General features: G+C 40.5%; 2 protein-coding genes across 2 annotated transcripts; one reads left to right on the forward strand and one right to left on the reverse strand.

Moving 5' to 3' along the window:
• Positions 1–69: 69 nt before the first annotated feature.
• Positions 70–4,499, forward strand: gng5.S (guanine nucleotide binding protein (G protein), gamma 5 S homeolog). The gene is made up of 3 exons (NM_001091901.1): positions 70–200; positions 2,611–2,759; positions 3,817–4,499. The coding sequence occupies exons 1-2, from the start codon at positions 120–122 to the stop codon at positions 2,734–2,736; spliced, it is 207 nt and encodes a 68-aa protein (NP_001085370.1). The 5' UTR covers positions 70–119; the 3' UTR covers positions 2,737–2,759; positions 3,817–4,499.
• A 1,224-nt stretch (positions 4,500–5,723) lies between these two features.
• On the reverse strand, positions 5,724–18,779 carry bxdc5 (RNA processing factor 1). Its single transcript, NM_001086803.1, is given in 9 exon segments — positions 5,724–5,898; positions 6,739–6,865; positions 9,181–9,362; positions 10,447–10,529; positions 11,251–11,404; positions 12,920–13,015; positions 13,886–13,966; positions 15,831–15,887; positions 18,546–18,779. Coding segments are annotated over 9 exon segments (1,032 nt in total). The 5' UTR covers positions 18,756–18,779; the 3' UTR covers positions 5,724–5,856.
• Positions 18,780–27,639: the final 8,860 nt, after the last annotated feature.

Consider the following 27,639-nt stretch of genomic DNA (forward strand, 5'->3'; position numbering starts at 1 on the left):
TCCCGAGCAGGAAGAGGGTTCCAAGTTGTGCGCATGCGCACTCGCCTACAAGAGCACTACGAGCGACAGCAGCGAGGGACCGGAAACTTCGGCAGAAAGTTTTGAGTTTGCGGGACAAGATGTCGGCCCCAGCAAATGTCTCCGCTATGAAGAAAGTGGTTCACCAGTTGCGGCTGGAAGCCAGTCACAATCGCGTTAAGGTAAGCGGCCACGAGGAATGCTACGACACATTTGCAGCCAAGTAAGTTTGTTTAGAGGAAGGCGAGGGCAGCCCCTCCCAAGTCCGCCATAACCAGGGCCCCGACTTCTCCAGTCTCACCGTGTGAGGGGACGTGTGCGCACTAATCACGAGGTTGGGGTCAAAGCTGCAAAATTGGATTTGTTTGAGGTTATTATTAGACATTTTTTCCCGATAAACTCGCTTTAATCGGGCCGCTCGCTCCTTTATGGAACAGGGAGTTGTTACTCCTGTATGAGAGGTGCAGTTCCACTACGGCCGATATACCGCCTATTCCTTTGCCTGATCCTCTTCCTAGGAATGAGGAACTTTAGTGCTCCCCGCCCTGTAACATATAGATATATACACAGTTTGTAACCGAACTACTTGTGCTGCTGCAACTAGAACATCAACACTAGGCACGTCCCCCATGTGTAATAAAAGGCAGTGTGTTTGCCCAGCTGCAGTAACCCGTAGCAACCAATAGGATGTTTGCTTTTGTACAGGTTAGCATGCTTCCTGCTGATTGGCTGCTGCTGCACCTGAGCAAACTTCTTTGTATTCATTAATGTCCATACATGAATATTCATTTTTGTTTGTAAACCCAAAACGGTTAAAAGTAATAACCCACCTGTCCCCGTGAATAATCCAAAATCCAATTAAGAATAAATAGCCACATTCTTTTCTAAGCCTGCCCTAGCCCAGTGTTACTATTCCATCATGGCTTTAGGGTCCTGGGAGAGGAGAGCTGCTTGTGTCAGTCACTCTGCAGTTACTGTTACATTTGTACTGCAGCCAAGGAAAGGATTGTGGCACCTCCAGACCAATGTGGTGGAGCGCTTGTTCCTGCACTCCAGAGACTTTACTTATCTTTTAAAGGGATCAGTATCTCTTTTCAAGACGACTAAAGTTTCTTCTGCCATTCATTATTATTCCATTGTGAGGACTGATATATGAGTGCACTTTATATCTAATCCCACTGGGGTTACAGCTGCAGTATACCATTCCCTTCAACATCATTTCAATAAACAGGCTTGTGCAGAACACACTTTGTGATATTTTTTTTTTTTGAGTTAAACAGGGGCATTCAAACAACTTTGCTTCTACTAAAGTAGCTTCTTATATTACTTTGTGCAGGTTAACTCCTGCATAATGGATTATTGCCTATCTGCTTACCACAACAATGGGTGAAAGTTTTTAAGGGTAAGGGCACATGGGCAAATTTTGGGAGATTTTTCTGCCCGGCAACAAATCTCCTCTTCTTTGGGGCGACAATCTTCCCAAACTGCCTTCCTGCCGGCTAGAATGAAAAATCGCCAGTGGGATGGCACACGATGCTTCGTTTCGAAGTCGCTCGAAGCTTCCTTATGGGGCGACTTTGGAAAACGAATCACCGCAAGTGCCACCCCTCTGGTGATTTTTCATTGTAGCCTGTGGGAAGGTAGGGAAAGGCAGTTTGGGGAGATTGTCACCTCGAAAAAGAGATTTGTCACGTAAGGGCACACGCTAACATTCGGTGAGATTTAGTCGCCCGGCGACAAATCGCCTCTTCGGGCGACTAATCTCCCCAAAAAGCCTTTCCGCAAGAAGCTAGAATCAAAATCAACGGCGGGATAGCACTCAGAGCGCTTCGTTTTCCTCATGAGGAAACTTCGTGCTACTTCAGAAAACCGAGCGCCCAGAGTGCCATCCCACCGGCGATTTAGATTCTAGCCTGCAGGAAGGCTTTTTCGGGGAGATTAGTCATCCAAAGAAGAGGTGATTTGTCACCGGGCGACTAAATCTCCCTGAATCTTAACATGTGCAGCCTTATACAGAGTTCATTCTCTCAGTTTTAACTACTACGGACTACATGGGATCAAATGTTTTGCTTTTATTCTACCTGCAGCTAATATTAAAAAGCTTACAATATAAGAGCTGTCTGTTGTTGTTGTTTCCCGGAAGCACAGTAGGATGTGGTTATCCAATCACAACTTTACTTTCACAGAGGGGGAAAATGCATTTTTTTGTTAGGTTTGCCTATAATAGAACTTTCATTTTGGGGAAAATTACTACAAAGTAACTTGGAACCGTATGTGAAATCTTCTGACAGAGTATGTACTCCATTTTGGTCTATGTATTTTAAGTCTTGGCCTGTATTTGAAAGGGAGAAAATATAACCTGTTGGCTATTATAACTGTAAATGAGATTATTGTGCCCTCGTAGCCTTAATTATATTTGTGTGTGTTTAAACATTTTAGTTTCAGCTTCCATAGTGGCTGCTGAAGAGATCTCATTATCTGTAGTAAAAATCCAATCTAGGTCATTAGTCTTGAATAAAATGCTAAAAATATTGTTTTCCTAAATCTTCTGTCAAGAGTGTTTGTGTAAATCCTAATTTTCCCCACCTATAGGTTTCTCAGGCTGCAGCGGATTTAAAGCAGTTCTGCTTACAGAATGCTCAGCATGATCCACTTCTAACTGGAGTCTCGTCAAGTACAAATCCATTCCGACCCCAAAAAGTCTGCTCATTCTTGTAAATGCCTTCATTTTATTTTTCTTGGTAAGTTTAGATGGTTCTATTCATACCTTATATTGGGGAATGTCACTAAAAGGTATATTAGAATGACTTCTAATTAAGAGAGCACTGTACATAAACACTTAGTCAGTGGCACGCGTATTTGGTAGCTATTAGTTTTTTTTTTTTTTTAAGGGATGTACCAAATCAAGGATTCAGTTCGGTATGCGGCCAAATCCTAATTTGCATATGCAAATTAGGGGCAGGGAGGGAAATTGCGTGACTTCTTGTCACAAAACAAGGAAGTACAAAATGTTTTCCCATTCCCACCCCTAATTAGCATATTTAAATTAGGATTTGGATTCAGTTCGCCGAATCTTTCACGAAGGATTCGAGGGTTCGGCCGAATCCAAAATAGTGAATTCGGTGCATCCCTATTTTTTTTTTTTTTTTTTTTACTTATTTGCACTGGCCTGACTGCAGACATTACTAACAAGGCTTATCATATTGTTTGGGGTTAAATATTGTGCTTTATTTATTGTCTCATGCTTAGGCCCTGATGCTACTAATTAATCTCTAGTAACTAGAGTTTGAATTTCAGGCCTTGGAGTAGAAAGAGGAATTTTATTTATTTTTTAAAGAATGTCGCTACCATTCTAAGTTACTTTTAAGGTGAACAGCTCCATAAACCACTGAGCCATTTTCTCCCTAATTAAATATGCAAATCAGTGACTTTTTTTCTTGTTTGTGGACTCTTGTCACTGTATTCATAATAGGGATGCACCAAATCCAGGATTCTGCCTTTTTCAGCAGGATTCTGATTCAGCCAAATCCTTCTGCCTGGCTGAACCAAATCCTAATTTGCATATGCAAATTAGGGTCAGGGAGGGGAATCTTGTGACTTTGTCACAAAACGGAAGTAAATGTTTTCCCCTTCCCACCCATAATTTCCATATGTGGATTAGGTTCAGTATTCGGCTAAATCTTTCACAGGGGCTTCGGCCGAATCCAAAATAGTGGATTTGGTGCATCCCTATTATATAATGACACACGTTGCAACAAGTAAGCAGTGCATCACTTTATCTTTTCAATTTTATTCCAGACCTTTAACTTTCATTACTGGAGTCTGCTGGATTACAGAAGCCCATCAGAAGGAGTGGACTGGTTTGAGCCTGTACAAAGTTTAGCCTTGTGATGTGCCAAGTTTTATTTTTTACTGTAACCTCACATCTTCAAACCTTTTAACATCTACCTCTCCATTGTGAGATGAGAGCAGTAATGTGCATTTCTGTTAATATTCTAAGACCATTCTTTTTATACACTGGTAACTAACAATAAATGTATATCATTTTACATTTGTGTAGTACAATATTTTTTAAAGCTGAACAATGGTTTTATCCTTTCTTTAAGGAACACCTGAAAGATGTAAAGAAGCATATTAAATACATTTTCACTACAGTATTCTAGTGTTTTCTTTAAGTTAAATAAATTGGGATTGTATTCTTTTTAAAGATAAAGCAAATGATTTATGTATGACTTAGATTATTAATGGGATATTCACTTGTAGTATGGCAGACTAATATTCTCAGTTTATAGTTGACCTTTAATTTCGGTGGGTTTGAATTCTTCAGTTATCTGTCTGCTCGACTTTCTATTATATACTAAGTTAACATGAACTACCCCTTTGTGGTATTTTGTAGACGGCTCACGAAAAACACCCTATTTGTGTGAACTGTTTCTCTATACAGCCTGTGTACTACTGAATATACAGGTTATACCAGCTGACCATCTGTCTGCACTTTATTTGTGTGTACATGCCATTGTCTACATTTTAAGGCTTATTTACCATGCTAAAACACTGAAGGAAAAACTGCACCAGTGATGTTGCCTAGAGCAACCACTCAGATTCAAAGTCACCTACACGTTAGAAAACAAAAGCAAAGATATGATTGGTTGCTACTGTTTTCACACATGATAAATAGGCCCCATAGTGCCTCTAAAACTTTACTACCATGTGATGAGATTGTAAGTACCTGTGCTAAAGCCAACAAGGGTGCAGTGGGAAGATTTGACAAGTGGTGGAAAAGTGAAACAAATCAAATGTCTCCGCATCCTTGTTTGATGCAACATGAGTGCTTTGAAACTTCAGAGGCAATGCAGGATACATACAGAACAGATACAAAACAAGGGAAGGCACCTGCTTAGTTAAAACTTAATAATTAAAAGTGGAAACATTTGAGGATGAAAGTGTGTGGTTGCTTCAACAAGGAAAACAAAAACAACAAGAATGAAAGTCAACCAGTAAGCTCAATGGAGACCATAATGTGAAGGTGTAGAGCAGCATATAAGAAGAAAAGAGTGCAGCAGTATTAAATATGAAAAAGGCAATGGGAAGAAAAAGGGAAACTTTCTGGGAAATGTGGAAAATTATAATAAATAAGGGGAGAGGTCAAAGGAAGAGTTGCTTTTTTTCAAAAGTCTACCAAATTGTTTGTAGGAGGTCCTCCATAGGTTAAAACCACCAATTCAGCAGGTTTTGGATGGCGAATAGTTGAATTCTTAAAGGTACAGTCATTATAAATTGTCAAATTACACTAAAATAAACTCAAAATTCGAATTTTCAATTCGACCCTTGATAAATCAGCCCCCTAATCAACACATCAGGTTCCCATTCTTATAGCATATAATTGTAAAAAAATAAACTATTACTAGAAGATATGGGTGGGAATTGCTGCCGCTTTTCATTTGCTTTTAATGGGCAAATACCATCCCAAATTTCTTTTCCCACCAGAGGTGTGGGCTAACAGTATTTTAAAAAAAAAAAAAAAATGACTGGCGGGGAGCTCCTGGTGTGGGTGGCCATATAGTGGCACTGAGAAAAGTGCCTAAACTTTAGCTCATTATGCACGTGTGTGACCCAAGTGTTGTTACATATGGAAGGAGCTCCCTTTGTGGGCAGCCTAGTTACTAACACTGCATTATAGACATAATGAAAGAAGAGAGCACATATACTACAAAGTATTTATTGAGCCACGTTCCATCAGGAGTGAACCTGGTTGTATAAATCAGTCTTTGCACACAGTGCCAGATGTTGTCAAACCAAATGTTCAAAAGCAGTTGAAAGTGCAGAGTTTTTGTTAGATCACAAATGAAATTTCCTTCGACTGGTATCCATTTCATGGCGCTGAAAAGGAGAAGAAAACATTAAAAAATCGTGTTTTCTCTAAATGCACTTTGTAAACAAAAATAGAAACGTATTAAAGTAAAGCAAACCCCAATATTGTATAGGTTTTTGCAATTCTACCACCCAAGTCATCTTTATAAAATCCTCTCATCACAAGAGGTATAGATTGTCTTCCTGCTAAAATGTGATACTGCTTTTATTGTAGATATTTAAAGGAGAAGGAAAGGTCTTTTAACTTGGGGGGTACCAAAAGTTAGGCACCCCAAGTGCTCACATGTACTTACCTGAAACCTCTGCTGGTGCTCCTATCAGAAGAAAACTGCACCGGCCCGGGATTCTCCCAGCGAGCACCACGGAGAGATTGTCTTCTGGCTTCTTATTTTTTTTTCTTGCGTTTACGCATGCACAATAGCGCAAAAACCAAACTTTAACGAAAAAGTCAGCTATTTTGTTCTACTGCGCATGCATCTTTCCTGGAAAATTTGAAGATGGAAGAAGCCGGAAGACTATCTGTGGTACTAGCTGGAAGAATCCCAGGCTGGTGCAGTTTACACGCGATCGCTTGGGGTACCTAACTTTTGGAACCCCAAGTTAAGACCTTTTCTTCTCCTTTAATAGAATTGTTTTGATCCCAGAATTATTCCTAAAGTAACAAACCTCCTATTCGCACCTAATCCACTAACCCACTGTAATGTCTACTTCTTTGCATTATCACTAATGTGTATCCTGCGACACAAGGAATCAAGAAATACTAAACACCACACACTAAAGAATACAACCATTCACGCTGCAATTATTGGTCACATAATAATGACTATTTGTAGAAATGGCAATGCATACCTTGTGAACCCACTCATATTCTCCATATTTTGAGTCAAACGTTCCTTTTTGAAGAGACCTCAACTTCAGCGTAAACCGGGGACCAAGTTCCTGTATCCCTACTTTCTTTTCACTTTTAAAAAGGTACCTGTTAAAAAATTTATATATTTGTCTTATGCACTTGTTTGTGAACTAAAATACATGTATCAAATGTAACCAAATCAATATATTGTTTAAGATTAATTTAAAATTGGTTTCTCACCCATACACTTAGCACTAGGCCACTGCCTAAAATGTAGGCACAGTGGAGAGTGATATTTGACTCATTTTATTAGCAGCTATTATCATATTTGGTTATATTTGCTCCTGTCAAACTTAATTATGGATCCCTACTATATTGACTCCAAGTCTTGGGGGCTCAGGAACTCTCAGAATAAATTAGTATTGAGAGCAGAAGAAAGAATAGGCATTAGCTATAACTTGCTGTTCAGTCTAATAAGCAGGGATTGATTACAGTGTTGAAATAAATGGATTATGCTGTCCTTGCTACATCCAATTATTCAACAGCATTTTAGTTTGGTCCAGTGCCACCTTTACCATACACATACAGTAGAACCCACATTTACATCCCCTGATTTTAAGTTTTCCCTCATTTTTGATTTGTGTTCCCACCTATATATTATGCACAATACATTTCCCTGATTTTACATTTTCCTGGATTTTGCACCATTTTTTTTTCTGGTCCCCTAAAAAAACATAAAATGGTGGTTCTACTGTATTAACCTGCCCAAAAAAAGTACTGCCTTATGGATTCATTGATTTGAAGTGAATTGTTTCTTTATATCTCAATTCTCATAGCATGAGATTAGTATTATTTTAAATAAAACATTCACCAAAGCCCTTTGTATTAGGCTCCTGTAGAAATCCAGGATACTTTGCCGCAAGTGTTCATTTAGTGCAGGTATGTCCAAAGTCAGGCCCGGGGGCCAATTACGGCCCATTTTCAAATTTACACCGGCCCTCAGCCTCTGTCATGAAATTAATAATAATGTGGCCCACCAGCACAGTCCAATCAGGAATTGTGTAGCCGTAATATTTGGGCACATTAGTGAAATGATCTGCCACTTGGTCTATACTGCTGCCTGTGTGCTGAAGGTGTTAGTAATAGACACGTACTGGCACATAGTGACGCGCCAATCTCGCATATAGGGCTGAAGGTGTCAATAGACGTACTGATGTGCCAGTAATGTAAAATAAAGAAGTATGCAAGAGTGGCGCGCCACTACGTGTCTATTGCTAACACTTTCAGCACACACCCAGCAGTATAGACGATCATTTCACTAATCATGTGCCCAAATATTACGGCTACAGCTACACGATCCCTTGTTTAAATGAGGGGCAGAGAATAAGTCCAAACAGACTCCACTTCCTAAACGTCGTGTACGCGTCCCATCTCCAGGAGTGGATGATCCTGATCGCAAGCTAGCTACCTCTGAATGGTCGGCCCCACACATTTTCACCTCACCAAATCTGGCCCTCGTTGCAAAAAGTTTGGAGACCCCTGATTTATTGAAACTAGTGGTTCTAATTCAACTGGGAGGTGCCAAGTTTATTTAAAGGAATACCGACATGTTTCTATGAGAATTCATAGAAAAGTGTCAGTATTAGTAAAAAGTTGCAGCATGATAATTTGGATTGGCAAGCCCCCAAAGCCACCCCCCCTCAGCTGTACCAGCTCATCACTGGGAGAGAGAGCAGAGAAAGCCGCACTGTTTTCCTTGCATCAGGCTGGGACGATCCTTCCATAGGTAAAGTACAAATAAAAACAGTACTACAGTCTATGGAGGTATCACATCCAGCCCAAAATGACTGACAACTGGAAAGGATCCTTTTGCCATGTTGTAGTAAGTACAGCTGGGCTGTGACTTGCTTTGGGGGGACTTGGCAAGCTACATTTTCATGCCACAACTAATGACAAATTCCTGTACATTTTCATAACGTGAACGTGTCAGTATACTTTAAAATTTATTTTGTATACTTTACATACACAAGGCAACAACATTTATTGTGGCACATTTTTCCTGAATATGAGCACTGGCATGAGGTGCCCACCATTTCAGTACCTCCAGTAAATTTGCCTTTACTTCTCCTGGATGTTGCTAGTAGATCAATGGTTTAGTATTACTGATAATCAGAATAGTATTTATGATCATACTAGCCTAAAAAGCCATTCTGGCTGATTTCACTCTATAAGTTGGACCAAGCCTGTGATCTCTCTTGTATCCTACTTCTGGCAATCATATAACAGCCAGCGCAGTTAAACCAATATGCCCAGTGCGTGGCTGAACTGGCTACAGACCTGATCATTTCACAACCTGGTGGTGCAACAAGACCTCGCTGTGTTTCTAGCTTTAGATGACAGACATAAGATTTCTACAGTATATCGCTCTAAAACGTACGTACCTGTGGTATCTAAAAAAGATGTAGTCTCGCTGATTGTGAAATGTCGCCACCTGTCTTCCTACAAAATGTGGATCATGGGGATAAAGAGAGGCAAACATTCGGCCTATGCTGTGTCCCAGTCTTGTGGTAAAGTTATTTAGAATGACTTCAGGCTTGTGCTCTGTTGGCTCTTTGCCTTTCCTCTGTAAGAAATTCATAGAGAATCTTGTTTTTCACTTTCTGCATGCTCTAACTGCTCTAGTGTTTCATGATGCAAAGACATGTTGGCAATTTAAGTTACATATATAATATGGTCCAGGTAAACCTAGTAACCCATAGCAACAAATCTGCAAACGACATTTACAGCTTTACTGGAGTTTGAAAAGAAAACTTTGCTCCTTGAATTTAGGTAGGGACTGCCTGGCTGGGTGTGTATTTATCGAAAAACCTTTTGGAGCAGGCACTCAATGAAGGCAACCTTCCACCAGGCAAAAAGTTCAAAGTGAAGAAAGTTTTATTGTGTCCACAGCCTTACGAGTTTTGTGTCATAAACACTTAATTATAGACTATCCTTCAGAGGATGGTGTGTTTTGATTGGTGCACTAGTATTTAAATATTTGAGGCATGGCTCTGTAAGGATAGCCTATGATTAAGTGTTCATGACACGAAACGGCTAAGGCTGTGGACACAATAAAACTTGCTTCACTTTGAACTATTTGCCTGGTGGAAGTTTGCCTTCATTGAGCACCTGCTCCCTGTGCTGAGGGCTCAGGGTGGTGCACCCGGACCTCTTCCCTCATGTGGTGAGTAATCACTTTATATTTGGAGACCCTTACATCTCAGATTTATCATTGGGTGTGTACTACACACACACAGCGTTTTCTCAGCCAGTGTAAAAACAACAAATTTTTTTTTGTGTGCACAAAACACAAATCAGGTATATTGGTGTGTTCATTGCAGATGTTTATATGCTAGAAAGAAGTAAAACCACATATAGCATAAGCCTAACAATATACCTATCATACCCTTAATGCCCAAACTCTCATCTTTAACCTAAATGTGTTTTCCCTATGTTATCTTCTTCCTGCTCTAATTGAAGACGGAATGCTCAGTTCTAATGCCAAATATGAATATCATCAAACATGTTTGAGTACTCATGCTCAATGGCAGCACAAATTAACGATTTAGCAAGTTAATGCAGATACAATTCTGCTCATTTGACTTCATAATATATTAGGTATAGGAAAAAATGCATACACAGGGACATCTTTTTAAAATAGAACTTACTTTCATTTCTTTCCGCAGGCGAACATTACTGATTTTGAAATGAGCAGTGGGTCCATCAGGTAAATGGCAAAGAACAAGTCCGTCTAGGATTCTCAGATTAAGGAAGAGGTTTCTAGAATGTGTTTAAGATGTCCTTTACAGCCTATTTTTTGGTCAAGCACCCATTAGCTCATTATAAGGTTTCAGATATACAGATATAAAAAGATTTAATAAAAGGCCATAGCACTTAGGACATAAAAGAAGCACTATGAAAACTCACACCACTCCTAACTTCCAGTTTACAAGGTGACTCTGAAGTAAAAATGCAAATAATCTGATTTAGTCATGCCTTGGATTTGTCACCAATACAAAGCAAATCAATCCCTGTACCAGACTCTTGGCCTATGTGCTAAGCTTGAATCCAAAACACTGGCCATCAGAATCCAAGCTCAAGAGCAACCTTGGATCATGTCCACACTGGTACTTTCCTGCTAGTCCTATGCACAGCAGACACACAGCAGGCACACAGCAGGCCAAAATCCAGTTAATTTACAGACAAAGGAGGCAGGGACCTGCGCTGATGGTAAAATGTGGCAAATACTTGTAAGAAGCAAAAACAGTTTATGGAGATGTGCTTCCAGCTTCAGGATTGCCCATTTTACATAGGATCAAGTGCATTAGCATTTGCCTTCCCCCAATATTTAAATGACATCCAAGCATGCAAAACAAGCTGCTCAGCTATCTTGTAAATGTTTACAGTTAGGACTGGCACTGGAATTCCTGAATTTAAACACTAGTAACCTATCTGTACATTATAAAGGATACTCGGCACTTTTCTATCTTCATTGATGACAAGAAGGTCAGTATAATCTCTTGAAACACATTGCGGAATTATTTTTTTCAGTGCAAGGCCCCTCCTGTAGTATACATCAGAGTTGGGAATTATTGAAGATAACTGTTCTGTAAACCGCACAGATCTCTGCAAAAGAAACAATTGTATATTTTTTACAAATACCTTTTTCTTCAACTTTTATGGTTTACATGCAAATTTTTCTCTGGCCTTTTTATTAAACCATAATGTAGCATGCCACCACAGACAATATATGACTATGTTCGACATGAATCCAATAGGGTGTATGATAAAATGGATCCCAGATATTCCTCTTGACCTTGTACAGAAGATATGTTGTGCCCTACATGCCCACAAGTTCTGAGTTGCATCAGGGTAGTACAGTGTATTCTGTTATGTTTTAATAGTACAGTTTTTATTTGTAAATTACACAGTGTACATTGCAAATAATGCATTCTAACATCTAAAATTGTATTCTTCACCCGATAAATGTATTTTTTAAGTTGTAATATTGGTGTGCAGGAAACCATCTTAGATCATTTTGCCTGGTTATGTGCTTTCAGAAAGAGCCAGCAACTTACAATGGAACTACTTTCAGAGGATATTGATTTTACTACTCAGTGTCTCAATGTACCTGAAGGAGTCTCAGACTTTGATTTTTACTATTGAGTGCTATTCTCTATTTACCACTAGGTGGGGCATGCGAGCATTTTTAGCAATGCGGGTGTCAGCAACCTGTTATCTGGTTACCTTCCCATTGTTCTACAGCAGTGATCCCCAACCAGTAGCTTGTGAGCTCTCCAACCCCTTGAATGTTGCTTCCAGTGGCCTCACAGCAGGTGCTTATTTTTGAATTCCTGGCTTGGAGGCAAGTTTTAGTTGCATAAAAACCAGGTGCACTGCCAAACAGAGTCTCAATGTAGGTTGACAATCCACATACCCGTTGCCAAATGGCCAAACACAGCACTTATATAGCACCCCAAGAACATTTTTCACGCTTGTGTTGCTCCCCAACTCCTTTTACTTCTGAATGTTGCTCACGGGTTGAAAAGGTTGGGGATCCCTGTTCTACTGGGATTAAGGAAGGTGGTGATTTCATTCTAACTTGCAGTGCAGCAGCAAGAGTGACTGAATTTTATCAGAGCACAAGTCACATAACTAGGGGCACCTGGGAAACCGACAACATGATTAGCCCCATGGCAAATTTCAAAACTAAATACAAAAAAAATCTGTGTGCTCCTTTAAAAAAAAAAGGATTTCAATGCAGGGAGAAGTGCGATTAACTGATGCATTTTGTAAGATACCATTCCCATGACAGAATCCCTTTAACATTCACTTCACACCGAATCTGCAAGTCAGAAGTGTTCATGTATACAAGACATGATATGAATGTAGAGGGTTATGAGTGTTAGGGAGGAAACGGAGCACTGGGAATAACTTTTCCCACAAAAATATAGCAGAATGCATTCAGTATCGAACTACAAATTTTCAAGGATGATGGAAAAAACATTGGTGGCAGTAACCTTTTCCAGTGTAAAATAAATAAGTGCAATAAACTTATTTTGTGATTAAAGTGAAATGCAAGGACAGGGCAACAAGTATTTACATAAAAAAATATAAAGAGAACAAAACAACATTACATACCCCACGAGGTCTGTCAGATGTAGTAATTAGAATCTTTGGAGTTGTCTGTTTATTGAAATATGGTGCAAATTCGTCTGTTGCTTCATCCAATGCCACCTGACAAAGTGGAAATCCCAAAATGTATAAACTTGTAAAAGCAACACTTGTTAGAAAATGTAATTTTTTTTCCGCAATATGATACGGTTTCTGCCACATCTCACTAGAGAGCTTAAAACAGAAACCTCACTATAATATATCTAACAAAGGAAGTAACAAATGGGGTAGTTCAACTTAACTTTTCATTATAAAATGTCTTATTCTAAGTAACTTTTCAATTACATCTTTCCAGAATTCAGTTGAGGTTCACTGACCTCAGCAGTCAAAAAATGTTTACAGTTTTACTGTTACTTACTCCCTCTCCTATTTATTTTCCAGGAAATGTTTGCTTGCTACCAGACCCCAGCAACTAGAAAGTTAAGTTATCACTTACAAAATAAAAGTTATACAGTAGTTATGTATTCTATAGATTTTCTAAAGTCAGCACCTGCTCAAGACTAGTGACTCTATTATTGCCAAAGAAATTGTTAATAGTAATTTGCAAACAGAGAGGAAACGTTTAACCAGAAAGCTCAGAATTACAGGACAGTCATCCCTCAAAGAGTCCATTTTAAGCAAATAATTCTAATTCTTCAATAGAATTGACCTTTTCCCTGTAATAATAACAATAACAGTATCTTGTATTTGATGTTAACTAAGGTGCATGAATTTTTAGTGGTGGAATACAATCCTATTGGATTTATTTAATGGCTATATGATTTTTAGCAGAATATAGGTATGGAGATTCACATTATAGAAAGATCCCTTAACAGGAAAACCCCTTGGTGCCAAGCATTCCGGATAACAGATCTTTATATTTGTACAATTTTTCTCAAGACAAATCATTGCACTTTTTAATGTAGGGGCAGGGAAGATGTTGCAATGGATTACCTCTTCATCTGCGGGATCCACTGTTGTTTCATCATATACACGCTGATTTTCAATTGTTTTAGGAACTGGTTTTGGAGGAGCCTTTGAAAGAATAGAAAAAAAATTGAAAGTCAGTACTAAAAATATATGTTTTTACACAGCTTGGCCAATCTGATTAAAAATAAAAGTGTATGTGGGTTACGTAACAATCTTCAGTTGCTCTAAGTAAGAACAAGAGATCCCAATTCCATTGTTTGTGAAAAAAAATCAGTGGAAAACATACAAATATTAGTGAGTTTCAAAACCAAGTACTTTAATTTACATGCAGGTCAGATAAAGCTTACAGCTACCCATTCTTATTGTGGATTCAATGCCGGGAATCAATTGACAGACAACAAAAGCAGGCACTTAGGCCAAGGGCACACAGAGCACAGGTTCTGCTGCTCTCAGCCTGTGTATTTTTTTTGCAGGCTGAGAGGAGCGGATCCGCTCAGTGCCCCATCTCAATTGATTTGCATTAGATTCACCTGTATGCGCTCTCATGCAGCGAAGGTCAGCCCAAATATGCGAAAGGAGGCATGTTTGGGCCGACCTTTGCTCCACGGTGTGTGATTACACGCAAACAGAAAGGGTCAGATAAATGGAGCAGGGGCATGGAGCAGATTCACTTCTCTCAGCGTGAAAAAATATGCATGTTAAGAGCAGTGGTGTCTATGCTCCGTGTGTCCATGGCTTTAAAGAGATACGGACACCAGAAAATAAACTTTTTTTTATATCTATCATAACATTGAATGCTATTTATCATTTTGCCATAAAAGTATTTGCCTGATGCTTTTACGATCAACATGACCTATAGGTAATCATAATCACTAGGAGGTGCCTATTTGTGGAAAAACCCTTTCCCGAAGTGATTATAAGTGCTGACCTAAGACCCTGAGCCAACACCCCCCTTAAAGGAGAAGGAAAGCTACAGAGGCATTTTATTGCCAATAGATTAATTGCAATAGTGCAAGCTAGAATGCTATATTTATTCTGTAGAATGTTTTACCATACCTGAGTAAAAAGCTCTAGAAACTCTCTGTGTGTTTAGAATAGGAGCTGCAGTATTAATGTGGTGTGACATCACTTCCTGCCTGAGTCTCTCCCTGCCCTGGGCTCAGATTACAGTAGAGAAGGGGGGGGGGGGGAGAGGAGCAAACTGAACATGCTCTTGTCCAGGGCAATGAGGTTTAAGCTGAAGGCAGGAAGTCTGATACAGAAGCCCATGTGTACACAATAGAAGGAAAGAAATGCTGTGTTTCTTTTGACAGGGGACTCAGAGCAACATTACTTTGGGGGTTTACTGGTATATTTAGATGGATCTTTCTGATAAGGCTAACTTAGTTTTAACCTTTCCTTCTCCTTTAACTGAAAAACACTGTGACTCGGTACTTATTTTGCGAGCAGCATTCTACCATCTTTTCACCTGTCTCATTATCAGCTGTGGCTCCCCTGGGCTGTACCCATGCAAAGTGGGTAAAACTGGAACTTAGCCAAACTTTTGACCTAATGCACTTGCACAGCCCAGGGCCACAGCAAAAGTCTTAGGGACAGACAGAAAAAGATGGAAGCGTGGTGCTCACTAGACAAGTTCCTCAGGAAAGTGCAGGAGAGAACTGGCTCGGGCTGAGTTAAGCATTATAATAATTGGGGTAAGTGAATGCTACTGGTGTTTTTACACAAACCTTTTCAATTAAGTTCCATAGTTTTCCCTTTTCTTGTCCTTTAATACTTGTGTCAAAATTAGCAATCACAGCAGAGTATTGCCTGCCATCAGTACCTCAACTGTGCTCCACTAGTTACCACAGGCCTGGAGTAGTCTGTGGCAGATCTGCTGAGACCAAACCCATTGTTGTTTCCAGGTGGTCCTATAGCTGCTAACATAAAATGAGGATAGCTAGACACCATGAGGGATATACTCACTAACCTTATCACCAAGCGCTTCTCTCTCCTTCTTCCGTTTTTTCCTCAGAATCAACTTTTCCTGTAGAAATTTAAAGAAGAAAAAAATATTAAGCAACTCAAAGACCAAAGGAAAAAAAGGTTTGACTGGTTCTCTATAAAAAACAATCCAATTGTCATGTTAACAGCTGTCTAAAAGGCAGTTCTCTATATCAAAGCTAACTAGATGCAATCTTCGCTTGAATGCCATCATTTCGTTTCACATAATGTTTTTTTATTTAAGCATTTAGCAACATAAATATTAAAGAATTTCCAACATATTATAATTTCTGCTTTGTAGTGTAATTTCAAAATACCATAATAACCATAAAGGCACCATGGGGCCCATGCATAGGACAGCAGCTTTTAGTGGTATGACCCATGAGTGCCTAGATGGAAAATAAAAAAATCCCCTAGTCACTAGATACTAAATCTGGCAGCAGAGCTGAGGTGGTATCTGTTTTCCCAGCTCTCAGTGCATGTGCAGGACAGACAGGCTGTCTGCACATTTGCTAACCGTAGGAGAGAGGGGGCAGGCTGAGGTCTGGTAGCTAGGGGAGCCCTGGTCACACTAGGTGTTTATATAGTTGGAGCCAACCAGATGGTATTGAAACACTGAAACCCATTTCTCTTTAAACCATCTGTTCCCTTACAGAAGTCTAAAGGCCAGTTTGTGTAATATGTAGGGCGAGTGCTTATTTGTTGCCCTTGATATTCCTGGAACTCCCAGTCTACAGGCTAATGTAGATTTGATTTACAATTAACAGTTATATGCTTTCTTAAATATTCTTGGTACTACTACACGGAGCCTAATATTATAATTTTTTTGACGGTCTCTTACGTCTGTCACTCTTGAGTTGCCGACTAAAGGGCGTACTTATTAAAGGACAAGTAATACAAAGTTTTTAAGTAAAAAATAAATGTCTCCCCCCTCCAATAATACTGCTATCCTGGATAGCAACATAAATAGTGCAACAAAATCTCACTTCCGGTTTGTTTTAAAAAGGTGATGTGGCGACCTGCACTTATGTGCGAGCTCCAATGTCCTGCTAGCTGGCTTCTTTCTAAAACCGGAAGTTACTGGGGCAGCTGCTGTTCAGCCTCTCTGCTCTCTCTTTAAACACACCAAATAGCGGGCAAAGTTCCTCACAAAATGTTCCATGATGCCATTCTGTGCATTGAGCATAGAGGCTGAACAGCAGCTGCCCCAGTAACTTCCAGCAGTGAGTCGCTATGTTATATATATATATATATATGCTGTGGAGCCCCCTCAGCTCTGTGTGAGTCCATGTGGGAAACGAAGTGGCTGGGAAAGGAGAGAGGAGAGTGAGCAGCTACTAAGCTCGACAAGCGAATAAAAAGTCACCGGGTGAACAGCAGCTGCCCCAGTATCTTCTGGTTTTAGAAAGAAGCCAGCTAGCAGGACATTGGAGTGCGCACGTAAGGGCAGGTCGCCACATCGCCTTTTTAAAACAAACCGGAAGTGAGATTTTGCTGCATTTTTTATGTATTAAATATTAAAGAGAGTAAACTTTGTCCATGATAACATTATTATTGGAGGGGGAGGAATGGATTTTAAAAATGTTTAGTGTTACTTTTCTCCAATCTTAATAAACATGCCCCTAAATGTTGGACTTCATTGGGGGCTTTAACCTATAGAGTTTAACACCACTTCATTATATTATAATGTGCTTGTGCTGCTTTTGGTTTCAAAAATAATTAGTGCCAATATAGTTTTCTCATGATATGCCCTAGTGTACCATAATCTTGGTGGTGGTGTTATAGTACTGGGATGCTAGGTGAGGTTCAAGCATTGGGACTATCAATTCTTGCCTGGGTTTCCTCCCACACACATACAGGCAGATTAAATATATCCTGATAATCTCAGCTGTGTGAATGTGACTTTAGAGCTTAGACGGTGGGTGAGTGGGTAGATAGTTAGGGGGGTGCGTGGATAGGTAGGTGGGAGGGTGTGTCGGTAGGTGGGTGGGTCGGTAGGTGGGTGCGTGGAAAGGTGGGTGTGTGGACAGGTGGGTGGGTGGATCGGTCGGTCGGTAGGTGGGTGGGTATGTAGATGGGTAGGTGGGTGCATGGATAGGTAGGTAGGTGGGTCAGTAGGTGGGTGCATGGATGGGTGGGCGGGTAAGTGGGTGCGTGGGTAGGTAGGATGTCAGTAGGTGGATAGGTAGGTGGGTGCATGGATGGGTGGGCAGGTAAGTGGGTGCGTGGGTAGGATATGTCGGTAGGTGGGTGCATGGATGGGTGGGTAAGTGGGTGCGTGGGTAGGTAGGATATGTCGGTAGGTGGATAGGTAGGTGGGTGCATGGATAGGTCGGTAGGTGGGTGCATGGACAAATAGGTGGGTGGGTATGTAGATGGGTATGTAGATGGGTGTGTTGGTGGGTGGGTAGGTAGGTGGGAGGGTTTGTCGGTAGGGAGGTTGGTACAGAGGGATTTGGCGCTACTATAAAGGATAAGAATGTGGTAAGTCAGTGAAGTAATAAAACTGCACATGGAACAAGAGTACAGTGCTGCAGTTTAGCGACAAGAAGTGTCAGTGCGCAATTCAGCAATGAGTCTCTGCCCAGTTACGAACTATTTTCCTTCTTGGCTGAACCCACACGTACAGCTATTGAGCAAACAGAACGCTTAGCAAATCGCAAGTCTCTTTGGTTTGGCAAAAGAACAGCGACATTCTCACCTTCCTCTTCTCCTGTTTGAGTTTTATGAACATGAACTGCCGGCGCTGCTTGTTCTTGATCTCAGACAGACTGAACGCCGGCGGTAACCGAGTAACTTGTTGCTGCTCCTCACTCGCTCCGGCCTCCTCTCCCGCATCAGTCTCTTCAACTTTGCTCTTGTTCTTCATCTTTTTCTGTTTCTTCGCCTCCGGTCCCTTCTTTTCGGACATACTAGTTACTGGGAAACGTGTAGAGAGAACAGGGATAAGAAAGTTCAACTTCCGGAAAGCGATTTCCGCTTCCGATCAAATTGAAAGGTAGCGGCTAGTTCCTATCCTAGGAAAGGACCTGACGTCACGGTCATGTGATCCTACCATGTGACCGCTCCACTACGTCTTACCTATTCGTGAGCGGCAAATTCAAACATGGGAAAGTGGTAATGGGTTCTAGTGGCAGCTGCGGACTCTTGGCAGGACCTGCAACTAAATTCGCTGGGTTTTCAACTTGTATTGTAGGTTTAGTACAGGTTGCAACCTCTACCTCAGGTTTTGGGGCAGTTCATTGTGTCGCTGATGGTTTGTAGGGTTTGAAGGGATCACTGCCTCTGAATTTCTGTGGGGTGAGGAGGGATCACAGTGAATTAATGTCAGGTAGACTGTATTCATTGGAAGCAAAACCAGCCTATTGACTTTATTTAATGTTTGCATGATTTTCTAGTAGACTTGAGATATGCAGATCCGAATTACGGAAAGATGTATTATCCAGAAACCCCCAGGTCCTGAGCAGTTTGCATAACAGTTCCCATACCTGTTCTGGTTAATAGGTTCCAAGCATTCTGGATAACAGGTCCCATGATAAATGTTATAAAACAGCAATCCAGAAGGCAAAGAAAGGAAATGAAGAGAGCATTGTGGCTGAGGCTAAGACTAACCCCAAAAAGTTTTTTAAGTATATTAATAGTAAAAAGATGCAGGTTATTTGAAGGCTTGTTAAGGGATCATGTTCAAAATGTCCTAGTGAATGGCATTATGAGCAGCAATCAGCTTGGCTTTATGAAGGAAAGGTCATGTCAGACAAATTTAATTGCTTTTTATGATGAGGTAAGTAAGATGCGGGACAGTGGGGGGGCAGTAGATGTCAACTATTTGGATTTTGCCAAAGCATTTCATACTGTGCCCCACAAACGACTGCTTTCTAAACTAAGGTCTGTTGGGCTTAATGAAGTCGTTTGCACATGGATAGGAAACTGGCTACAGGATCGGGTACAGAGGGTGGTTGTTAATGGGACATTCTCTACTTGGAGTAAGGATGTGGCACTTTTAACACGATCTTGACAAACTGGCAATCTGGGCAGCTAAGTGGCAAATGAGATTCAATGTTGATAAATGTAAAGTCATGCACCTGGGATGTAAAAATATTTAAGCCACTTATACCCTTAAAGGAGAAGGAAAGCTACGGAGGCATTTTATTGCCAATAGATTGGCTGCAATAGTGCAAGCTAGAATGCTATATTTATTCTGTAGAATGCTTTACCATACCTGAGGAAAAAACTCTAGAAACTCTCTGTTTGTTTAGAATAGGAGCTGCAGTATTAACATGGTGTGACATCACTTCCTGCCTGAGTCTCTCCCTGCTCTGGGCTCAGATTACAGTAGAGAAGGGAGGGGTGGGGGGAGAGGAGCAAACTGAGCATGCCCTTGCCCAGGGCAATGAGGTTTAAGCTGAAGGCAGGAAGTCTGATACAGAAGCCCATGATTACACAATAGAAGGAAAGAAATGCAGTGTTTCTTTTGACGGGACTCCGAGCAGCACTACTTTGGGGGATTACTGGTATATTTAGATGGACCTTTCTGATAAGGCTTACTTAGTTTTAACCTTTCCTTCTCCTTTAATGGTACTGCACTAGTCAAATCCATAATGGAGACGGATCTTGGCGTCTTTTTATATAATAAACTTGGCTGTAGCAAACAATGCAAGTCAGCAGCATCAAGGGCAATTAAGGTCTTGAGCTGTATTAAAAGGAGCATAGATTCACGGGAGGAGGGGGTCATTCTTCCATTGTATAGAGCACTTGTAAGGCCCCATCTAGAATATGCTGTATAGTTTTGGTCTCCAGCACACAATCAGGACACTATTGCATTAGAGAGGGTACAAAGACGGGCAACTAGCTGGTAAAAGGTATGGAAAATCTTAGCTATGAGGTAAGACTGGCCCAGTTGGGGATGCTCACACTGGAGAAGAGGCGCTTAAATCCATACTGACACAATCCTTTCAAAATCATAGGAACATGTCAGTATCAGGTGCTGCACCCGCAATAGTTCCCCTCAAAGCCACCGCCAGCCCCTCGAACCTGCGTTGACCCGACTTTGACACTGCTAAAAGATCTTCTGTGCTGTTTCAGTGACACTGGTCTGGGGGCGGCACAATCCTTCCATATGCTAATTACAAATGAAAACAGAACTTCAGCCTATGGAAGGATCACTCCGCCCCCAGCAAAGCATCACAGAAGCAAAGCAGAAGATCCATTAGTAGTGTCATAGAGTCGTCTGCTTTTAGGGGAACTATTCCGGGTGCAGCAGCTACTTGATACTGACACGTTCCTATGATTTTTATAGGAACTTGTCAGTATCGCTTTAAGGGGTGATATGATACTATGTACTGTATAAATATATAAGGGGATCATATAATAGTCTCTGTAATGCTTTACTTACAAGTAGGTCTTTCCAGCTGACAGAAGAAAGAGGTTCTGGCTAAATATTCGGAAGGGGTTTTTTACCGTGAGAGTTGTGAAGATGTGGAATTCTCTCCCTGAATCATCTGTACAGGCTGATACATTAGATAGCTTTAAGAAGGGGTTGGATGGCTTTTTAGCAAGTGAGCGAATACAGGGTTATGGAAGATAGCTCATAGTACAAGTTGATTCAGGGAAAGTCCATTTTGGAGTCTGGAAGGAATTTTTTTCCCCTCTGATGTAAATTGAAAGGCTTCGATCAAAAGGGTTTTTCACCTTCCTCTGGATCAACTGGCAGTTAGGCAGGTTATATATAGACTTAAAAGGTTGAACTTGATGGACGTGTGTCCTTTTTTCAGCCTAACTTACTATACTATATTATACCATGCTACTGTGTCAAAGATTTGTTGTCTGATCCTGCTAAATGTTTATTTTTCAATAAAATTATAAATAAAATTACCTTTTTCAGTTAATTTTTAGAAGTTTAAAGGTAACTTTACCTACTTGGCTTGAAATAGAACCTGCACAATGTTACACTTGTCAAAGTCAGCCTTAGTTGATAGTATAGGTATGGGACCTGATATCCAGAATGCTCGGGACCTGCGATTTTCCGGATAATAGATCTTTCTGTAATTTGGATCTTCATAGCTTAAGTCTACTAGAAAATCATGTAAAAATTAAATAGCCAGACTAATGGCTTCCACTAATCACGTTTGTCCAGGTAAGGTACAGGGGAAACAGGCCATACCTACTTGTGAATTCAGGGATAGCAATATAAGTGAACCAGTACCATAGCTGTCTGCTCATTTAGAGTAGCGTTTATGGAAACAGCATTAAAACACCAGATCATAGGCGGGATGTTATGTTACCCCCAAAGGGCTGCCTCTGGACCCTATGGTTGGTGTCTTGGAGCAACTTAAAGAAATGTGAATCACAGTATTCATCCATTGGCAGCTCTAAACAAACCTTGACAGACTTAGGATTTTGTATGGACCAATAAACTTAGGTCATAACTGGGCAGAGGGAACCTGGAATTGGATATTTTTAGTAGACTGCTAAACCCTGGTACCTAGGAGCAGTCCTATGATGTATGTCAAAGGCTCTGTTAGAGAAGGTCCTTCGACATGAGAGGAATTACCTAGAATTACCCTAGTTTCTATCCCTTTACTGGACCTGTCAGGTATTTGCCTAATACAAATGGTTCCTGTACTGTTAGAGAAAGGTCCTTAGACAAGATAGGAATTAGCTTGTTCTTATATGAACTGACTAGTTTCTATGACTTTACTGGACCTGTCAGGTATTTACCCAATACAGATGGTTCCTATACTGTTAGAGAAGGTCCTTAGACAGGATAGTAATTAGCTTGTTCTTATATGAACTGTCTAGTTTCCAGTGGCATAACTACTGGGGGAGCAGAGGGTGTAATTGCACCAGGGTCCGCTCCCCCTCGGGCCCGCCGGAGATCACGATGCAGTGCGGTAGTCCCGCCAAAAATCGCGGTGGTAAGTAAAACGCGCATCTAGAGGGGTGGGGGAGGGGCCCGTGTGCACATCCTGTGCCCAGGCCTGGAAGACTCTAGTTACGTTACTGCTAGTTTCTATCCCTTTACTGGACCTGTCAGGTTTTTGCCTAATTAAGATGGTCCCTGTACTTTTAGAGAAGGTCCTTAGACAGAATGGGAATTAGCTTGTTCTTATATGAACTGACTAGTTTTTACCTGCCAGGTATTTGCCTAATACAGATGGTCCCTGTACTGTTATAGAAGGTCCATAGACAGGATGAGAATTAGCTTGTTTGAACTGACTAGTTTCTTTCCCTTTACTGGACCTCATATGAAATAGCAGTAAAACAGTCTAACACCGATGATGGATTTCACACATATTATATATGAATAGCTAAGTACTATCTCTAAAAATGGCAGAAATATGTTCTTAAATGAGTGCAAATAGTTTTCTATCTATTTAACATACCATAAGGTTAATATATTGTGAGGGCCTTTATAGGGACGAGAAATAGCCAACTCTATTAGAACAGACTAAAATGTATCCTTATTTGGGACCTTACTTTGAAGGTCCTTGTACTGGAGGGCATTTAGCTTTGTCATTATAGACTGGATTGATTCCAATACTTTCCTGGTACCTCCCCACTAGAGGCATTAGGTCCTTTCTAGGGATAGAAACTAGCTCACTGCCATATGAATCATCTATTTCCTATGCACTAGAGGGACGGTCCTTTCCAGGGATTTCGCTACCGAAATTGAAATGTGCTGAGAAATATATTCTCTCTACAGCAGGCAGCTCTATAAGCCTTGACCTGACACTGACATGCATCTATATATACAGACAGTACTGACATGTACACTCTTCTCTTATGGCTAAGCTGTGTCTGTAATAAAGCACAGACTGTGGGATAACTTTGATGCTGACAACCCCAGAACTGCAGCCATTATTAGGGTAATGTCATGCTGTGTTTGCTCTGCACATTTAAATCGCAGCCAGCAATTGCTCATTGTACACAAAGTGATGTAAATGGCACCTGCCCCCTGGGAATTATTAAAATATAGGCACCCATGGGCCCTTGCTTAAAAAATGCTAAAATTATTCCAGCCTGCCAGACACGTGGTTAAACCTGGCAGAGAAGTTGGCTTTACCTTCCTTTGCCAAGGTGAGCAAACTGTATGATGTATGTGCTGGGTGCTAAAGGGGAGTCCAATGAGGGCGGAGCCCTACCATGATCTTATAGTTCATTTATTTTATATGGAAAGCAAACCTAAAACTTGTACTGGTGAGTGTTAGGGTAGGACTACACAGACGTTTTCGGCGCAATCTGACGCGCTGTGACAAAACGCAGTCAACAAATCTCATGCAACAAAAATAAGGTAAGAGATAGAAATGTCGGATGAAGTCGCAGTGTTGATCCGATGCAGCACGACTGTTGGATGCAGACGCTGCATGCGGCGTCTGCACCCGACAGTCGTGCCGCGTCGGATCAACAATACGACTTTATCCGACAATTTCTCTCTTACCTTATTTCTCTTACATGCGAATTGACACCTGCATTTTGTCGCAGCAAGTCGGATTGCGCCGAAAATGTCAGTGTAGTCCTACCCTAAGCTTGGCAGTGTCAGATTTGGCTGAATTAGTGGTATATATGTTAAGTGGGAGGGCCTTGCATTAAAAAAAAAGGTTGCATTCCTGTGATGATAGTGATCTGGGAAAAATGTAGTCGACTGCGTTTAGTGAGTTGTCATTATGTCATTAGGTGGCCATAGACATAACAATTACATTCTTTGTTCAAAAGATCGTTCATTTCAGTATATACGTGTAGAGCTGAATCGTCAGATATACAGGTAGAAACAATACAACTCTACCTGTATCTGATGATTCAGCACTAACAGTGGCCGATGTTCAGGTGCCTTCAAAAGCACCCGATCTAAATTTTCCACCTGGGCTGATCAACGAGCCGACTGATATCCAAGTCTTCTGCCGATATCGGTCAGCTTGTCTCCTACCATACACGCACCAAATATCGTACAAAAATTTGTTTTGTACGATAATATCTGTGTGTGTATGGCCACCTTAAGTCCTGAAGATTCCACAAGCCTCCAGCTTAAGCAAGCGGCTATGGATATTGCCCTTTTTCAGCTTTGCAGTTGTCAATGGCTTACTTTATCTGCAACGTTCATTTATTGCTTATCTTATAGCTGCACTCCTTGTCATGCCACAATTACTGAGGTCGCATATATCCATGGGGATTTATAAATCATCAAGCTGTAGTTTGCCTTTAATCTCTCCCTGCATGTGTGATAGTGCTGTGGAACTTCAAGAACCAGAGAAAGACCACTTGAGGTGAAAGGATAAAGTTTATTTGACACAATTTACGTGGATTCTGACCTCACAAAGAGTCAGAACCTCAAACAAAGAAATCACAGAGTTTTTATAAACTTGGGGACATATGACATAAGAATTTATGGGCATACAAGGGAAATACCATTGCAAGAGCATAGAGATATCTCTTCATAGCAATCTCTTCATAACACAGAAAAACAAAGAACTACTCAAATAACCAGATCAGATGGTTCTTCTTCAAGGTCAAGATAGTAGTACCAAGGCTAGCTTGAGAACAGAATCCATCCAAGTCAGGGGCTCCCAGGGGAATCTGCATATACAGAATTGTATTCATTCTCAGTAGTCTATATGTTCAGACCATGTATAGGGTCTCAGTAGCTGCATCTTGCACGTTTGACTATCAGCAAAATCTGACACTGCGACTACACTTGAAAGCTGAATACCTCTTGGAGGATGGAGGAGGAGGAACCATTATCAATATGTTATGAAACACTAATGAAAGAAACCCTTGGAACTGTCCAAAACCATGTCTGATAAGTCTGCATCAAATCCAACCTGACATGAAAATTATTCTTTCACACCCTGTCACTGCCCTGCTTTACTAATTAATACTCCACAATACATGACTAAAGTGGTATCTGATATCTAAAGTGGTCAATACCAAGCTTCTTAGCTATGCCTAGGCTGTTAACTGTTGCATATTATGTTTTATTTATGTTAACTAAACGGGACAATGCTATGTCTATAAAATATGTATAGACATAATATACCAAAGAATGGTTAAAGAAGAATAAAGTTAATGTTCTGGAATGGCCAAGCCAAAGTCCTGACCTTAATCCAATTGAAATGTTGTGGAAAAACATAACACGAGAGGTTCATGCGAGGAAACCCACCAGCATCAAAGAGCTGAAGCTGTTCTGTATGGAGGAATGAGCTAAAATTCCTCTTACCACAAACATTTAGTTGCAGTTACTGCTGCACAAGGGGGTCACACCAAATACTGAGCAAAAGTAAGTGAATTCTGATTCTCTTACTTATGCCACATGCAGAAATGTTATTGGATCATTTTATTTCAATAAATACATGACCAAATATAATCATTTTTGTTTCATTTGTTCCATCTTCTTCTTCCATCTTTCCTACATCTTTGAACCTTTTATATAATTTCTCTGTTTGTTTAAAAATTGACACACAACATATGTTGCTTAACATCTTGCTACAAGATGATGTTAGGCTTCAAACAAAGAAGTTTTTATTCATCTTGAAAAACATGTCAAAAAAGTCCATAATTGTGATATTGGAAAAGGTTCTGCTGCCAGGAAGCTGGATAATGGACACGTGATCGTCTGGAACCTATCGGAGAGCCCCACTCTGGTAAGAATTTCGTTTCGCGTAGGTGGTGTGTAGTAGCCCCAAATGTCAGTACTATGTAAATAATGTGACCGCTTAAACTCCCCACTAAGTTTCAGACATGCTACATGTATGCTTAGATTGTCTTTATAGCAGCTTATGTATATACCGCAAAGGAATGACAGTATCCACCTAAATCAATGTCTCTGTCTTTCAATATCTTTCACCACAGTTTGATCAACTCATGTGTATATTCAAAATACAAGAACCACTTTTCTTGCTATTAAACCATAGGCTTAAAAAGACACATAATTGTACACAGTATAGGGGAAGATGGGGGTCTGACTTTGGGTATCTGTACTTGAAAGGGATACTGTCATGAGAAAACATGTTTTTATTTCAAAACGCATCAATAGTGCTGCTCCAGCAGAATTCTGCACTGAAATCCAATTCGCAAAAGAGCAAACAGATTTTTTTAAATTTCATTTTGAAATCTGACATGGGGCTAGACATATTGTTAGTTTCCCAGCTGCCCCAGTCATGTGACATGTGCCTGCACTTTAGGATGGAACTACTTTCTGTTAGGCTGTTATTTCTCCTACTTAATGTAACTGAATCAGTCTCACTGTGACTTGGCTTTTACTATTGAGTGTTGTTTTTATATCTACCAGGCAGCTGTTATCTTGTGTTAGGGAGCTGCTAACTGGTTATCTTCCTATTGTTCTGTTGTTAGGCTGCTGGGGAGAGAAAAGGGAGGGGGTGATACCACTCCAACTTGCAGTACAGCAGTAAAGAGTCACTGAAGTTTATCACATGACTGGGGGCATCTGGGAAACTGACAATATGTCTAGCCCCATGTCAGATTTCAAAATGAAATATAAAAAAATTATGTTCACTCTTTTGAAAAATGGATTTCAGTGCAGCATTCTGCTGGAGCAGCACTATTAACTGATGTGTTTTGAAAAAAACATGTTTTCCCATGACAGTATCCCTTTAAAGATATAATATTTGCGCTGTAACTTGTTACCTACTGAACCTACAGATGTGAATTGTCATTTTGTGTGCAAATGAAACAGTTTTACTTAAAAAGAAAACATTTGTATGCCACTGGATGGTGCTCAAATTGAAGGCTGGCTAGTTAACAGTATTATACATTTGTAGAATATAAATTATGTGCAACTGATC

The sequence above is a fragment of the Xenopus laevis genome, chromosome 4S, assembly GCF_017654675.1.
Source record: "Xenopus laevis strain J_2021 chromosome 4S, Xenopus_laevis_v10.1, whole genome shotgun sequence".
NCBI lineage: Eukaryota > Metazoa > Chordata > Amphibia > Anura > Pipidae > Xenopus > Xenopus laevis.